Source organism: Tetrao urogallus, assembly GCF_951394365.1.
Source record: "Tetrao urogallus genome assembly, chromosome: 19".
Classification (NCBI taxonomy): domain Eukaryota; kingdom Metazoa; phylum Chordata; class Aves; order Galliformes; family Phasianidae; genus Tetrao; species Tetrao urogallus.
Window position 1 is genome coordinate 5,866,490 of NC_136832.1, and position 17,584 is coordinate 5,884,073.

At 47.0% G+C, this 17,584-nt stretch overlaps 1 protein-coding gene across 1 annotated transcript; it reads left to right on the forward strand.

Moving 5' to 3' along the window:
• Positions 1 to 431: 431 nt before the first annotated feature.
• On the forward strand, positions 432 to 14,715 carry USP20 (ubiquitin specific peptidase 20; the record flags this gene model as incomplete). The annotated part of the gene is made up of 23 exons (XM_079544858.1): positions 432 to 512; positions 903 to 956; positions 1,621 to 1,683; positions 1,827 to 1,958; positions 2,527 to 2,623; positions 2,808 to 2,877; positions 3,452 to 3,565; positions 4,657 to 4,735; positions 6,048 to 6,474; positions 7,361 to 7,501; positions 8,533 to 8,645; positions 9,078 to 9,250; positions 9,675 to 9,769; positions 10,343 to 10,376; positions 10,820 to 10,865; positions 11,118 to 11,298; positions 11,453 to 11,579; positions 11,695 to 11,864; positions 12,496 to 12,577; positions 12,990 to 13,098; positions 13,474 to 13,576; positions 13,828 to 13,899; positions 14,555 to 14,715. The coding sequence occupies 23 exons, from the start codon at positions 432 to 434 to the stop codon at positions 14,713 to 14,715; spliced, it is 2,724 nt and encodes a 907-aa protein (XP_079400984.1).
• Positions 14,716 to 17,584: the final 2,869 nt, after the last annotated feature.

Consider the following 17,584-nt stretch of genomic DNA (forward strand, 5'->3'; position numbering starts at 1 on the left):
TGGGCTGCTGCGCCCTTTTGCTTTTAATCTAAGTTTCATGCAACCAAGTTAATTAGATCTGCATCTCTTTGTGCTGCGTGTTTATGTTTGGCAAGAGGAATGAAGTTCAGATCACCACATTTGTTTCCCCACCATTTTACAACCCAGTTTCTAGGAGGTCAGGTGTGGGTTTTGGGTCTGGCTGAGCGTCGTCCTGCTCACTGCTGAGGTACCAAACACTGCCAGTCAACAACAGGATGGAACTATGAGCTGAGAGCACTGCGTCACACATAGATGTGATTTGATCTCTTTGAACCTTACATCTTAATTTCTGATTTGCTGATATAAAAACTAGGCTAATTTATCTTCTTGCTGTCTGTGAGAGCAGTTCTGACTGTAACAAAACAGGGCTGTCCTTTCTTGTCCCAGGACAACACCTTCCTGCAGTGAGAATGGAGGATACAAGAGACATCTGCCCTCACCTGGATTCCATAGGAGAGGTGACCAGGGATGATCTGCTGCTCAAATCCAAGGTACAGGGTGTTCTGGTTATCAGCCCCTTCCCTTTTTGCTGCTGTACATGCTTCTGCATGCTTGCTCTTCATAGAAAACACTGCCTATCGCTGTGCAGAAGAGGCAGAAACTCTTTTTCCACCATTGTTGTACCTTGCACACAGCCCATCAAGTGAGCCTTTGTCAGTTCCATCTGGTGCATTTCTCACTGACGTTTTATCCTGCCCAAACATGTCACTTATCTGACACACTGCAAAGTGTGTCATTGGAAGCATGGATTTAAGGAATGGTTTGAGCTGCAGGCAGGGGAGGCCTGCCACATAGAGGGGTTTCTCGCTCTTGAAGGATGGGGTTCCTTAAAAAGCAGACTTGCAAACAAACCTTTTCTTTTTTTAATCATGAATATTCAGGGAACTTGCCAGTCATGTGGAGCTGTGGGACCAAATCTCTGGGCTTGTCTTCAGGTAAGAACGGCTTGCTGCTTGTGTGGATGATATGGTGGGACTTCTGTTCAACATATTCAAAAATGTATTGGACCAGAAAAGAAGAGATGGAAGCAAAGCTGGGTGTACGCAATAGAAATATCCACTGCTTTTTGATGGATTCCAAGAAAAAGTCTCCAAAAATTAAAAGCTAATGCTGTCAGAATATATCATGGTGTAACAGTGCTCTTTTCACAGCTGATTTTGCCCTGACAGCCACGGTAGGAATGCCCTGCATTGGGTGCCTCTGCTGGCAGCTGCAAAGAGAAGCTGCAAGTGTGAGATCTCTGAGGATGGTGTTTGGGGCAGTGGGGCAGAAAGGATCAACAAAGGGCATTTGGGTGGGCAGAGGCAGTTTGCTTTGACATTGGAGTACCCAGACTTTTGGAGTCTGGTCAGATGAGCCTGTTGGAGCAGTTAGCTTGGAATGGGGACTTATGTGGGTGCAAACCTGATTTTGGGTTTTCTTTCTTAAATTCATCTGTTCCAGTTATCTGTCTTATTGTGAGCCCTGGAAGGAAAAGCAGTCGAGAAGAATGGCAAGATCAGTTCTGAAGCTGCAGCTGTTGGTGGGGTTGGGGCTGCACCCATTTTGTGAAGGGTTTCATTTCGTGTGCCACTGTAGTTTTGCTCTTTCTCTCACTAGATTGGCTGTCCTTACGTTGGCTGTGGGGAGTCCTTTGCTGACCACAGCACCCTTCATGCACAGGTAAGCATTTCACTACAGTCCATCTTAAGACAGAGAGGGCTGAATTATTCCCATTACTTAATCCTTTTCTGCCCAAATTCGGTTGTTGTGTGCTTCGAGTTGACCCAGCTGTCAAATCATTATCTCATCCTTTTAATTTCTAGGCCAAAAAGCACAACCTGACAGTGAATCTGACCACTTTTCGGGTCTGGTGTTACGCCTGTGAGAAGGAGGTGTTCCTGGACCAGCGGCTGGCAGCGCACGCGCAGTCGCCCTCGGTAAAGTTCAGTGAACCAGGGGGTGTGTGGCAGCCTGGCAGGGCTGAATGCTTGGCAAACTTTGTGTTTCCTTGTTGCAAAATTAGCCAAGAAATTTCCACTGTTGCCCAGGCTGCTATCACGTCAGGAACTCTTTCACTGACGGTGGCTGCCTGTGGTCAGAGGACCAGCAGCTTTGCCTTGCAGAATCTCCCTGCAGGAAGGCTTCCATTGACTTGAATATCCATTTTGATTTTTTTCTTTAACCTCTCCTGGCTTCTTCTGGGGGGTCTCTGTTTCTGGGAGGAGCCACAACAGCTGTGACAGCTTCTTTTAAAATAAAAAATCAGCTGTCAGTCTCCACACGTGTGTACTTATAACACTGCTGCATGTTCCCAGTGCCTCTTTTGTCATTAATACTGGAAGCAACAGGGGTGCCATTTCCATTCCCTGCATGCGTTACTGAGAAGGACAGGCAGTACAACTGGTTCTTCTCTTCTGAGTGTGCCCTTTTAAAGGCTGGCTAAGTTTACATCTAAGATATTTCTCACAGCTCAACTTTTGAAGCAGGACTCTTGCTGATGGTTGTTTTCTGTCTTTAATTTAGGATTCTCCGTTGCCTGCTCACCCTTTGAAAGCTGTTCCAATTGCAGTGGCTGATGAAGGCGAATCCGAATCAGAGGATGATGACTTGAAACCAAGAGGTAACCCTGCATCAAGTTGATGGAAGAGCTGTGAGGGTAACTCTGCAATCTGTAGGACCTGCACTGAGAGGATCCTAGCAGCAGAGCGCAGAGCCCAGAAAGGGTCACATCATCTCCTTTGGGAAAGAATACAGAAAGCAACACTTCTGGAAAGTGTTTCATGCTTCTCTTGTTTGTACTTTAGGCCTTACTGGAATGAAAAATCTTGGGAACTCCTGCTACATGAATGCAGCACTTCAGGCTCTCTCTAACTGGTAGGCACTAGGGCCTTTAGTCGAGTCTTTTACTAGACATCACTGCGTATCAGCAGAGGCACCTCTGATCTGACACCTGCCTTAGTTGTGCAAGGATCAGCCAGGCTGGCTTCAGAAAAAGGAACATGAAAAATTTAGTGTTTGGGAAAACAGAAGTTCTGCAGTAGGAAAATGAGTGAATAGCAACTTGTGGCTGTGTGTAAGATTTGTCTTTAGATGAATGCTGGAAGTAAAACTCCTTTACACCATGACCAAAACGTATTTGCTATGTGAGAAAACGTGTGATATTTCTGTTCTGTACAGTGGTATCATTCCAACAACCCACACTGTAAGATATTCATTAGCCATTCTGCTGAAAACCAGTTTCAGGATCTCTGTGCTGTGATTCAGATCAGCCTTCTGTTCTCATTTATAGGCAGAAATCAAGTTTGCATCTAGAATCACTTCTTCCCTTGATTTAAAAACACTGTCTTAAGTGTGTTTTCAAAAAGAGATGCATTTAAGTTTTGATAAATCTTTAAATAGAGGCAGAGGAGAAATTGCTATGCTCTGAATTCTTCTTGTTCTCTTGCAGCCCACCTCTCACACAGTTTTTTCTGGAGTGTGGTGGTCTGGTCCGTACAGATAAGAAACCAGCACTATGCAAAAGTTACCAGAAGCTGGTGTCTGAGGTTTGGCATAAGAAACGGTGAGTGGTCACTCTGTTCTCATCTGTACAGATTTCATATCTGTGTTCTGAACTGTGTCATCAGCAAAAAGAAATGGCATCTTCAGTACTAAGTGCATCTTCTGAAGCAGACAGTTCAAATCCTATGCAGACAGGTGGGATTCCCTCTTGTCTAGGAGATTCCATCTCATGCTGCTGGTGATAAAAAATGGGCAGTGATGTAAGTGATAGAAAGAAGGCATTCTTAATGTTGTAACTTTAAAAAGGAAGAGATTTCTTTATAGCTTTTCTGTTGGTGATGCAGTAAGAAATGGTGTGATGAGGGAACATTCTCTGCTATTTCTGAGCACACTGCATGGACTAATCAGCACTTGAAGGAACTGCTCGTGATCATCAGAGACTGATGATTTGGATGGAAGAAGTGATAGAGATCTGACACTGAGCTTTTACCAAAAAATGAAAAATACAGGTGACTTTTTGAGAAATGCTTTCTACTGGTTCAAATTCTAGACTGCTGTAACACAGCGTAAAAGAATGCAGCTCTGTTGAAATTTAAAGATGTCTGTTCTGTGAAACTAGTAAATTGGGGGAAAAATCGAGCTAGGAATCTGAATGGCATTGTGTGTTTGCTTTGTGTTAGTTATTAACAAGGGATAAGCAAGATGCAGAGCAGTACTGTGTATTCATGCAGTGGGCTGTAGCCTTTGAAGCACTATCATGTCAATTTTGTACTGGTTTTGACTTACCTCAATGCTGGTCCTCCAGCAGCCCGCCTGTCAAACATGCTGCTGCAAAATCAAACCAAGCAACTCGCTGCTCTGGGGAGAATCACTGGAGACAATTCCAGGTGTGCACAGAGCTTCAAGTTACAGCGTGCTCTAGGAAAGGTTCTCTGCAAGGAGAGAGTGAAATGGCTGGGAGATGTTTTCCCTCTCTTCATTTCTCTATCTGCTGGGTGATGTATAAATGAAGTCCAGGCTTTGTGGGTGCATAATTATCTTCTGTCCTCCTTAACTAATTGCCACACCCTGTTCTGTTGCTTATTACACAAACTGGCTCCAGGCCTGATAAGCAAGCTAACTTTTGTTGTTTTTTCCTCCATATCTAAACAGGCCAAGTTATGTTGTTCCAAGCAGTCTGTCTCATGGAATTAAACTCGTCAACCCCATGTTCCGAGGCTATGCTCAGCAGGTGGGGCCTCAGCAAAAACTGCAGCAGCTCTGCTTGTGTTCAGAGAGAGGAGCTTGTACTGGGTGTCACACTTGTTCTGTGTCTGTCCTAATGATCTGATGGAGCCCTCGGGTGGGAGACCTTGCTGTTTACTGCATCAGTGCACCTTCCTGCCTTCTCACCTCTAAAGTTGTGACGGTGACCTCCTTTGTGAAGGGCTTGGAGATCTATTGGGACATGCCACAGAAGTTAGGTGTTGTTCGTGTTAGAGCTGGGAAATCTGGATGCATTTGTACTAAGAAGCTAAAGATGCCCGTGTTCTGTATTCTTTTTTGGGGGAATTGCAGCTAACTAAATCTTTAAAGATAATATCTTTTTCTTTGAGGTTTTTATCGTGGCTTCCAGTGTTTATTCTTAAGAATAAAATGTAAACATCAAACTGTGTTTGATTAGAAAATTTACAGAAGAGGTGACAGTAGACAGGCTATCTAAACTGTGGTGCTGACAGCAAGTCAAAACAGAAGATAAAAGTAATGACTAATGAGAGGATTTCTGTATTTATCTTTGATGTGAAGTATGTTGGATTGGAAAAGTCAGCTCTAAAGAGAAAGTTGAAAGCAAGGCAGAGCAGGCTGAGAGTCAAGCTTCGTTAAAGTAACAGAAACATCATAATTATCTTTGTGAAGTTGTCAAAATAGCAGATTGCTTTCCAGCGGCTGCTTTGAAGCCAACATATCAGGTTTTTTTTACCATGCATTGTAAATTTAGGAGCTTGCTCCTTGCTGTGCAGTCTTTGGCTTCTGGTTCCACTGCCTGTTTATTAAAGATTTTAATCTGCCCTCTATAAAAGAGGGATTCCCATAAGCAGAAGTCAGCGATCCTGAAAACAGTTGTGTTGTTCAGAGTGTTTCTCTGTGGGCTGCTGCCTTTGGTTCCTCAGGTCTCTTGCCTCTTAGCAGTGGTAGCACCCTGATAAATAAGGTCACAGTTTGGCTTTTGGAACTGGATTATCTTTAGGGTCCCTTCCAAGCTAAGCCATTCTGTGGTTTGCAGGTTGCAATGGTTGTCTAACTTTCATCGTGTCTTTCAGATGAATGCATCTGGATAAAAATTGGTTCTTTTATCAATAGGAATTAAAGACAGTTGCTGATCAGACATGTTGATAAATCTCTGTGGTACTCTCTGCTTTAGGAGAGTCTCCTGATGTTGCAGAAGCTGATAACTTTAGTGGGCAGAACTGAGGCTGTGAATGGAGCAAGCTCTTCTTTTGGGCTTCTTACTTGCCTGAATTCTGGATGGATGTGTACTAACACAGAATGAATCCTGTTTTCAGGACACTCAGGAGTTCCTGCGCTGTCTGATGGACCAGCTTCATGAAGAACTGAAGGAACCAGTTGTTGCAGAGACACGAGATTTGGATATGGGTGACCAGGATGACAAGCGCGAGGGTGACCGAAGTCCTTCGGAGGATGAGTTCCTCTCCTGTGACTCCAGCAGTGACAGGGGTGAAGGAGATGGTCAAAGCCGGACCACAGGGAGCATGGGAGAGACAGAGCTGTTGATCCAGGATGAAGGAGGGAGAGGGATCTCTGAAAAAGAGAGGATGAAGGACAGAAAGTTCTCCTGCGGCCATCGGCGCAGCAACTCGGAGCAGGTGGATGAGGATGCAGATGTTGATACCACTATGATGGCAATGGATGGCAGAGCCTCACCTGAGATGCTCCCAGCTCCCCGTCCTGCCAGCCCATGCAGGACACCAGGTACAACTCTGCCAGTTGTGTTATTTGTGAGAAGACGTGTTGTATTCCTGCACTGGGTGCAACGACAGCACACGATGGTGTGTTCCTTCAGTGGGTTTCAGAAGATTTTGCATCCAAGGCTTTCTGCATTGTCCCTGGCAGCAGTTCTGCCTTTGTGCACGGTTGCTTCCGTAAGAAAAGCAGAGTGAGCTGGGGAGCTTAGCCAGGCTAGAGTGCTCACAAGGCTGAATGCAGCCTGCATCCTAAAGGCAGTGGTAGCTGTCTCTGCCAAACCTGCAGAAGTGATATTTCTGTATTTTTCCCAGCTGAGAAAAAGGTCTTATGTACGTATGTGGCTTTATCTAACAGACTGGCCTGGGGAAATGTTGGCTGTGAGAAAGATGTGGAAGTGGCTGTTGGTTAATCTTGGATTATGGACTTTGTGGGGAGAAAAGGGTGATGCACAGTTGGTGCATTTCTGTATCTCAGGGAAAAGAAAAGAGCAGCTGTTAAGACGTAGGTGTGGAGGCACCTCAAACTGAACACATCCCATCTTTCAACACTTATCGTTATATAAGAGCCTTACTCTGCCAGCTGGCACTGAAGGCAGCAATGCTGTTTGTGTGGATAAGGGATACAGGAGCAAGCTGTAAAACCTAATTAGTCACAAGTGTGAAAAAGTGGTGGATGGGCTGGTGGGTTTTTTTATAATTATTAGTTCTGCACTCTTACCCATGCACTGAGAGTGCTGTATTTACCAACCTGTGCAAAAAGGACAGTTAGTAATGACTGAACTGTGAGTGCTGGGAAAGGTTCTGTGCTGGAACAGAGCTGGGCTGACACCCACTGTAACACAGTTGCCTTTCAGGATGGGTTTTCATCTTCTGCCTTCTCTTTTTCCCAGCAGAACCTGACAACGATGCCTACGTGCGCTGCTCCTCGCGCCCCTGCAGTCCGGTCCACCACGAAATGCACTCCAAGCTCTCCAGCAGTCCTCCTCGCTCCAGTCCTGCCAGGCTTGGACCTTCCTATGTACTCAAGAAAGGTAGTGCAGGGCAGTCAGGTGCATGCTGTGAGGCAGAAGGGAGCATGTGGAGTGGAGGAGGAGGGGTATGTTTGCAGAAGAGAGAAAGAATGCTCCACGATCCTTGATTAGCAGTTCTAAGCAGTGCTGATTCCCCTGGAACATCAGTGCTTTTTAAAGTCGTACCAGGTAAAGACTACAGTAAGCTTGCAGGTAAAGTCAGGGTTTGGATAGAGAAGCTGTTCTAGTATGCTTTTCCATTGGAGCATGAAATGATTTCCAAGTATGCGTTTGCATGCTGTGTTTGTTAGTGATGAAAGAGCTATGAAGTCCCAAACACAGCTCTGTCTCTTCAGGGGAGTGTGGAGATGTGTGAAGGTTTGTCTGCCAGACCTGCACTTAGTGCTTGTGAGTCAAGGAACCATAAGATGAAGTTACTGAGGGAGAGCTCCTGGGCTCTGACATCATGAGCTCACAGTAATAGACTGCAAACATCAGTCTGCTGCTGGAAGCATTGTTAGGCTTCAGGCTGGAGCCTGGCTTCTGTTCTTGTCAAACTGGCCTCTTAATCACAAGCAAATTGCAGAAGAAAATCTCTTGGTATTGCAAAGCCACCAAACACAATGGCATGTACTTACACCATTGTCTCTACAGCTGTTCAGTAATAACATTCTTTGCAGAACTGTGCCCTGGCCTCTCGGCTGAGGTCAGCACAGCCACAGATGTTCTGGCCTGATGAAAAGCACTCTGTCTCCCTGCACGTGTGCATAGGGAGGGGGTTTGTTGTTAAGCAAAACTGTGTGCTTGGCCACTCGCTGCTGTGGAGAGTCTTCTGACAACCTGACAAACGTGGTAAATGCTAAAGGAGAGGAAAAAAAAAGACAAAGTACACAGACAGGCTAAGGAGAAAGGAAGTAAAATGTAAAGCTTAGAGCAAAGCATAGTCCAAAGCATACAGGATGAGTGCCTGTCTCGTGACTGTGTGTCTTTGTGACTCTGCTTTAGACAGGAGACTGAGAAAGTGTTGCTACATGATGTCTCTGTGTCCCTTTCAGCCCAGATGCAGGCTTCTGGGAAAAAGAAGAAAGAACTTCGTTATCGCAGTGTGATCTCTGATATCTTTGATGGCTCCATTCTCAGCCTGGTGCAGTGCCTCACCTGTGACAGAGTGAGTGTCCTGAGAGCTGCTGGTCAAAGAGCAGTCTTCTATAGACCTTATAGACCACTTTTTTTTTTGCTTTTGCAATGAAGCTTTCTGTTTCCATGCTGTGGGATGCAGCAGGCCTGCTAAAATCTTGGCAGGTGGGAGGTGTTTGAGACCTGCCATGCCAGGAAATTTTCCAGCCTCTATAGTGATGTTTGCTTATCTGTGCCACTGAGTTGGTCTAGCACTGTCACATTCACATCAGAAAACAAATTCCACCTCTACATAAAGATGGTGAAAGTCTTCCTACTGACAGTAGGTAAGAAGAACTATCCTGAGCAAGTTGCTGTTACTGCCAGGTCAGGGTTCTGCAGTGATTAAAAAGTGATGGAAGTCAAGTCCTGGCTTCATTCCATGCACAGGAAACCCAGGCTTTTTCCTCTTGGATATTTCCAGGTTTCTACAACAGTGGAGACATTCCAAGACCTCTCACTCCCAATACCAGGGAAGGAGGACCTGGCCAAGCTGCACTCTGCCATCTACCAAAGCGTGCCAGCTAAGACAGGGGCGTGTGGGGACAACTACGCCTCGCAAGGCTGGATTGCTTTCATCATGGAGTACATCCGGAGGTGGGTTCACCTTGTGGGGGCTCTTTCTTCTGGGGTTTGTCCTGTGTGCTTGCAGCAGAAATGTGAGGTGTTCCCTGCAATAGGACACTGTGTGGTACCCCAGCTCTGTTTTGGTCTTTTTCACATGAACCACTTGCTGCTGTTGCTCTACTTCTGTCATTGCCCTTGACATCTCTTGTGCAAATGATGGTCCCCCATTTCTGCCTTTAGCTCTGTCTTGCCCTCTGGAGCAAATTACCAGAGTAGCTGTGCAAATTACTTCTAGGCTGAGCAGTTACAGTGGGAACATCAGCTTTCCCTGTGCCTTTGGGTGATGAGCTTATAATCAGCAGCCAGAAGAAAGCCCATCTGCTGGGAGTTTTGTAAGCCAAAGTGTCCACCTGTTTTCATGCAACTCTTTCTCCTGATTCCCTCTCTTCTGTAGGTTTGTGGTGTCCTGTATCCCTAGCTGGTTTTGGGGTCCTGTTGTGACACTGGAGGATTGTCTTGCTGCCTTTTTTGCAGCGGATGAGTTGAAGGGTGAGTTTGCTTCAGTGGGGTCTGACAGCCAAAACCAAGAAAAACTGCATGTAGGAATCTTTCACAAGCATTCTGGGGGCATGTTACATCTAGAAAGCCTGCTTTAACGTTTATTTCACTTAGGGACTGGCACTACTACAACCTGACAGTTCAGCTCCTCTTAGAAACTCAGAAATGAGTTTTCCCATCTGCTCAGAGGTGTTGCTTTTTCATTTTGAATCCAAATGAGTGTTCTTAGCTAGAAGCTTGCGTGGCTCTTGGGTGGCTTTTTTGAGTTACAGTGGCTCTTCAGCCTTCCTCGCTTCTTCGCTTTCTCTGTCCATTCCTTAGGCCCTAGGGGTCTTAAACATTTTGCTGCTCACTTGCAGTGGTGAGCAGTATAGATTTTTCTGCTGGCTGATTACATTGTCCTTCCCACCCTTACTGAGGGAAATGCTTGTTTTGATCTCTTCTCACCCTGGTTTCCCTAAGAAGCCACTCAGTGTAATTTTTCTGCACAGCCTGGAAATGTATCAATTCTAGAGTTGTGTGCTCTGAGTAAGTGCATAACAGCTCTCTTCTCTTCATCTATAGGGGACAACATGTACAGTTGTGAAAGGTGTAAAAAGTAAGTCTGTGTTACCTGTATGGTTATTTCTGAACTTTATTACTTCATACTACTGTTAAACCTTTTGCTGCATCCTCTCCCCACACATCTCTTCTGCTGGGTGCCATGTAAAGTCTGCCTTGCTTTGCTCCAGAGTTCCACTCTTGAGAGTTCACTGATGTGGAGGGGTAGAAAAAGTGCTGGCTTCAAGGGGGGGAAAGAGACAAGAAGGGTGTGAATAAGGATGTAGCTTGGTAGCTACTGCATTAGAAGGAAGAAGTGTGACAAGCTGTTCATGCCATGCCTCATTTGAGGGTGCTGCAGGGAGCCTGAATTTGTTGCTGCTGAAATCAGGATCTGTCTTGAATTTCAAAGTGAGCAAGATGCAGCCAGACAGTTGCCTTGCCTTTTGGTGTCCCTTTGCTTGAGCATGTTCTCACAGCTGATTTCTCTTCCTGCCTCAGATTGAGGAATGGAGTAAAGTACTGCAAAGTCCTCCGGCTACCAGAGGTGAGTAAGAGTGCCTTGATTCTTACTTTTCGTTCAGCAGACTCTGAGGAGGTAAAGAGGGTAGAGGTGGAACTGACACAGCAGTTTGTTTCGGTGGCAAAGCTCTGCATAGACCAGAAGAGATTTCTGATGAGCCAGCAGGATTCATAACAGGCAAAAAAAGACCCTTGCAAAGATAAGGTGCACAGAGAGGCTTTTGGATCAGGATGCTGCCCACAGCAAAACTGTTGTATTCTGTCTTTGGTCTTTTAGATTCTGTGCATCCACTTGAAGCGGTTCCGGCATGAGGTGATGTATTCCTTCAAGATCAACAGCCACGTCTCCTTCCCCTTGGAAGGGCTGGATCTGCGGCCTTTCCTGGCCAAGGAGTGTGTCTCCCAGATCACCACCTATGATCTGCTGTCAGTCATCTGCCATCATGGCACAGCAGGCAGTAAGTCCTTCTTGTGAGCGTATGGCAGAAGTGAGCAAGAACAAGAGGAGTATGAGCAAAGCAAAGCGTGTTCAAGGGCTGGGCAGCAGCTCTTCTGGGAGAGCCTGAGTTTCGTCTGCACTCTGGATTTCAGCTGCAGTGTTTCCTGTTACAGGTGGGCATTACATAGCCTACTGTCAGAACGTGATCAATGGCCAGTGGTACGAGTTTGATGACCAGTATGTCACTGAGGTCCATGAGACTGTGGTACAGAATGCAGAAGCCTACGTCTTGTTCTACAGGTGAGCAGTGCTCTGCATGCAGCAGTTCTGCCCTGGTTGCAGAGTACTTAGAAATGTGTATGGAAAACTAAGAGTAGAAGAATTGCTTCATTTTCTCCTCCTTTCCCCACTGAAGGAAAAGCAGTGAAGAGGCTGTGCGAGAGCGTCAGAAAGTTGTGTCCCTTGCCAGCATGAAGGAGCACAGTTTACTCCAGTTCTACATCTCTCGAGAGTGGCTCAACAAATTTAACACATTTGCTGAGCCTGGTCCCATCACCAATCACACCTTTCTGTGCTCTCATGGAGGTAAGACGGTGCTGCTGAACCCAGAAAAGCAACTTTCAGCTATGCCTTCTTGTTTGCTGGTGCTTTAACAAGCACAGAAAAAAAAGCTCCAGCTGTAGTCCTGTCACAGCACATGCTGTGGTAGAATCTGCCTCGCTGGCAAAAGCTTCAGCCCACTCAAGGAGAAGTGAGACAGTTGCTCCATTGTCCTGATCAGAGGCACAGAGGAATGCCTAGTGCTGGGAAACAACAGTGTGCAATTCTCTGCTTGTTTTTAAAAACCAATCTGTAGAAAGCAGATGAAGCAACATTTATCTGTGTTACCCTATCAGCAAGGTTGTCCTTCAGTGTTTGGAGAATGGAGCACACGCTCCTGAAGAGACCTGATACCACATTTTTAGTGCTCTCTTTCATCTCTCGTGCCTGGGAGCCTTCGTGTGTGTGTATTCACAATTAGGAAGGAAGCACTTGATTAGAAACGAGCACCTTGAGCTGAGAAACTTCCAGAGTCAGTGAACTCTTGAGTGACTTCCATTAGAGGAAGCAAATGCTGGAATGGGGGAGTTTTCAGTAAGGAAGGTCTTTCTCCTGTTTCTGTCTTTAACCAGCAGTAGAATTCTGTTGTTCATTCTCCCTCTTGCCTTTCCTCCAGGGATCCCTCCTAATAAATACCATTACATTGATGACCTGGTTGTGATTCTGCCCCAGAACGTGTGGGAATATCTCTACAACAGGTGAATATGGCCATTTCACTCTTTGTCCCATTTTGTTTTCCTAGACAGTCTGTCATCCTGGGGTCTTTCCATCTGAGGTACCATCCAAGGTATAATGCCTTACCATGGCACCTCAAGGGCATGCAGCACTTGGTGTGGACTGACAAGACTTGTGTTAGGGAGGTCCTACTAAAGTAAACGAAAATGAGCTGTGTCAGTGTGTTGTCTCACGACAGTACTGTGACCTCACTGTGTTGCATAAAGTCTATGCTCTCCATTCAGAAAAGAGCTGCAGGTGCACCTCTCCTCACTGTCTGGAGCAGTGTAAAAATCCATCTGTGTAGGATTCAGAAATCCATCTGTGTAGGATTCAGGGCTGGGAAGCACTCTATTTTCCTGCAGTTCTGCATTCCCCTCCCTCTCTTGTGCTCAGGTTTGGGGGTGGCCCTGCAGTGAATCATCTGTATGTGTGCTCTATTTGCCAAGTGGAGATTGAAGCACTTGCCAAACGCAGGAGAACTGAAATTGACACCTTCATCAAGGTTTGTATGGGAGGGATCCGGAGGCAATGGAGGTAGGAAATGGAAGTCTGTTGTGGACAGGTAGTGGAAAACTCTTGCCCTTGTTTTCCAGAATATGATTTACAGGAGATGGATTGTGAGGTTCCCAGTGCTGTCAGCATGGGGAGGGGCAGCTGGAACACTGCCTGTGGTGCATGGACAAATAATATCTGAAACCATTCTAGTCTCTTGCCTATACTAGTTAGTGGAAACGGGTGGTGGAGAGAATGGTTGGATTGTTCAGAATAAGAGACTGTTCTGAAGAGTGGCAAGGCTGCCTTACAGCTAAAGGAAGGGGCTCCCCTGGCCTCAGCAGTGACTGAATCTTTCCTGCACTTCTGTTCTCTGCTCTCCCAGCTGAACAAGGCTTTCCTGGCAGAGGAGTCTCCAAGTGTCATCTATTGTATCAGCATGCAGTGGTTCCGTGAGTGGGAAGCCTTTGTCAGAGGGAAGGATAATGGTAAGAAGCCAGAGATCGCTGGAAGCTGTCAGTGCTGAGAGGTTGAATGAAAATAAGTTCATTTTTAGGTGTCCTCAGAAAGCAGTGCACCTGATGGGTACAGCTTCAGGCTGCATGGAGTCAGCAGCCAGTCAGTGTGCCTGCAGGTCCCTGGGTTGGGGCAGAAATAATGAATGAGGACTGGCATGGGAGATGATGTGAATTGGGCGGCAGCACAGTGGTTCTGGTCGTGTTTGTTTTTCCTCTCGCAGAGCCTCCTGGACCAATTGACAACAGCAAGATTGCACTCACAAAAGCGGGTGGCCACATGCATGTTAAACAAGGTAAGGCATGTGCTGCTGTCTTGTAGCATCCTGAAAGGTGAGGGAGAATATTGCACTGCATCTGTGTGTCTGTAACAACGCAGTAACAGAACAAGATGGTGTCACAGAGGAGGAGCTCTCTGCACATCCCTGTGCTGACTGCCCTGAGTGCCATCTCAGTTCTCCAGTGGCAGCTCCCACTGACCAACATGCTGATATCACTTAGTGTAGTAAACCCTGCAGTCCTCCATCTCCTGTTGTTGCTATTCCCACATCTTTCCATCATTTCCCTTTGTCCACTATTGTAGTGTTGCACTTGACTTGTCTTTACTCAGCATAAGCTGCGGTGCAGCTCGTGAGATAACACTGCCTGGGCTGTCCTCATTGCACTGCTGGGCAGGTGAAGGTTGCATTTGTATCTTGGTTACCTCTCAAGATACAAGATCCATTGTGGGCTGAAGTGCCATGGAGCCTCAGTGGCTTCCAGCAGCAGGTGGCACTGCTGAGGGCGGTGGGAGCACTGCTGCTAAGGGGCTTCCTTTGGGCAGCACAGATAGGGCTGTGCCCTGCTCTTCTGGTACAGGGGGGTGGTGGGGGACGACGTCCTCTGCAATGTAATGCAGCAGCCCCTCCAGCTGCTGGCTGCGTGCCTGCTTACTGCTGCTGTCCTTTTCAGGTGCTGATTACGGGCAGATTTCCGAGGAGACGTGGATTTATTTAAGCACGCTGTATGGAGGCGGCCCAGAGATTGCAGTCAGACCGAACGTGGCCCAGGTCCAAGAACTGGATAACCTGCATGGGGAGCAGAAGATCGAAGCAGAGACCTGGGCTGTGTGATCTGTGAAGGATGGGGCGGGGAAGGTACGGCACAACTGTGTGTGCGGATGGACGGGGAACCCTGAGGAGTCAAACCTATTCCTTTGTGTGGTACTCGAAGGCGTGTGCAGCTCCCACCACCACTTTGGGGAAGGCAGGTGTCCTTGGCCATCCTTTCATGAGGTTCTGGATGTAGGGCTGGTACTACGAAAGACTGGGAGAAATCAGTTTCTCTGTAATTGGTTTTTGTAGCCTCAGTGGGAAGAAAAACTGGTGGTGAGATTGCAGGTGGACTTCACTAGCCTGTGTTTTGACCTGAGCCTTTCCCTCTTCTTTGCTTACAAGAAATCAGCACTCAGCTTGTCCTCAGTAAACTGATTCTCTGCTCCTTTGCAGGTTTTGCTTTTGGCACTTTCCTTTTTTAACCTTGTGTAAAGATAATGAGATACTATTTATGTTTCCAGTAAGCAGCATTGCAACTAGAGAAACTTGTTTATTTGAAGCTAACTAAAGCCATGAGGTCTCCTGGTAGTTTTGTGCTGATGGTGCACAGTTGTCACAACTTCCTAGTTTTGCTCCTTATCTAATTCCTGCAACTTCAGTTGCAAGTGACTAATTTTGAAATATCTGTTTCATTCTCCCCTAAGCCCTAAAGTTACACCTTCACCTTCCTGGCAGGATTTTCTGCTCCTCGTATCTGATTTCATGCGTTCAGCATGTTTTCAGAGAACAAAGCTGGAGGATGAGTTCTCCTTCCCTCAGTACTTATTTCCCCTTAAGCTCCTGGCAGCTTGCTAGATATGGGATGCAGCCTCACAGGTTAGACTCAAAGCTGTTCAATGGGCAAAGCTGTTCAATGTAAGCCCAGAACCCCTTCTCAGAACGACCCTGCTGTCAGCACAGATCTGTCCTTACATCTGTCATGAGAAACAAAGGATGAGTGGGGTCTGAACAGGGTGACCGTATGTTTGCACAGTCTGCTCAGGTGGGCAGGGCCCTCTTGGAGCACTGGAGAAGGTGCCTGGCTGATCAGGTGGAGTGGCTTCAGAACGAGCTGCTTTCTGCAGACAAGCCTCCACCTGTGTGCTGAGGTCATTTAGCTTCTCAGTACAGATGTCCTTTGTGTAGGCAGTCGCTCATTTAATGAACAGAAATAATGTGCTCCCTCATCTGCTGCTGCTGTGGACTGTAATAACAGCCAGCAGAGAGAGGCAGGAGGACAAGGGAGTGTGAACACTACCTATCCCAGCAGGTCTATTCTTACACAGTTCTTCCTTCACCTAAGACAAGGCCACAGCCAAACAGCTGGGTGTTCCAGTGAGCTTCAATGGAATCTCAGTAAGGCAAAGCTGGCAAGGCAGAGGGGACCTCTCTTGGGCTAAGGACCAAAACTGTGCGTTCACAGTGCTGGAACCTGCCTGGTTCCACAGCATCACGCCTGGGCTCGGGGGCCCATGGAAAAGAGAAAGGAAGGGAGGGCTGTGCTTTCACTCACAGAGCGTGGAGAAGAGTGCAGAAGAGTTTGAAAAGGAAAAAATGTGGCCTTCAGATTTTTTTTAGACCAAAAGATTGCTGTAAACAGCAAATCCTTCTTTAAATAAATCCTGTAAATGGTTCAGCATGTTAATTTCACTATCTTGTTTATTGGATGCCTGTATATGCCCAAGGGGAGGTCAAAGAATGAGCTGCTGTCGGGATTTCTCATTGTTCTCAGCTTTGTTCACCACTGCAGCCTTCTTGGAAGCTGCAGAGCCTGTAGGGCTGCATGTCTGTGTTGTCTGTGCCGTTCAGAGGATTGTACAGATTGTAATAATGCTCCTGTGCTTCAGTGTTATACTTGTGCTGAAAACGCGTTACAATAAATATATGTGCTTCCAACACGCTGCACGACTGCTGCCTGCCTGCAGGGCCCGAGCATCTGCCAGCTGCCTCCGTGTTCATGGTGCTAATGAAAAAAAAACCCCAAAAACACCCAAGCTTCCTGCTGCCACGAGGCCTTGCAGTAACTCCTGAGCAGTCCATCAGCTGATACTGAGCTGGGGCAGAGGAGGGCGCCTGCTCCCCAGGCAGCCTCTGTGCACAAAGCCTTCCTGCTGGTGATGGTTCAGCCAAGTTCACCTCAGAAAGCTGGGCTGGCTGGGAAGCACGTGCTGGGTGAGAGCAGCAGCGTGAGGGAAGCCGCGTGCGAGGGGAGGAGGCTGGAGTTTCTTGAGAAGTTCAAGCTTTCTAGAGCAGAGCCTGTGCAGTTCTTGTCAGTGTTGTGTGGCCGCAGGGTTCCACTCACTCCCTGCTAACACATGTGTGCGTTGCTTTGCTCCCAGCAGCACTGTGACTGCAGGCCCAGAAACACGGTGCTCTCAGTGACAGGCTGGCTCACACTGCCATGGTGACCGGCAGCGCTGCTGAAAGATGGGGGTGATAGAAATGCACCCCGGGGTGAAGGGGCTGCGGGAGACGAGCAGTGGCTGCCAGCTGGGTGAATAACACGGCATTAGCTGGAGCCTGGGCTGCCCAAGGCGCTGGGGCAGTGAGGACATGCAGCTCGTTCTCTAGCAACTTGAAATCAACCGTCAAAACTCGCATCCAGCAAACAAACGCCGTAACCTCAGCAACTGCAGAACAGTTTGTAACATTCCAGGAGACATTAACAAACTCCCTTCCCCAGGGATGGGATTATACAGCGTCTAGACAAACGCTGCACTGGCCAAACCTAACTTTTTGTTATCCTCTGTCCATTAAAATACCCAGAGCTTAGTCCTGCATCTATATTTCATTTGAAACGTGACATCATTGATGCTTTTCTCAGACCCCCGCCGTAAGTGTCTGGTATTTCTGAGCACATCTCAGCACAGCTAGCTTTGGGACTCGCTGTTAATGTAAGCCAGATATT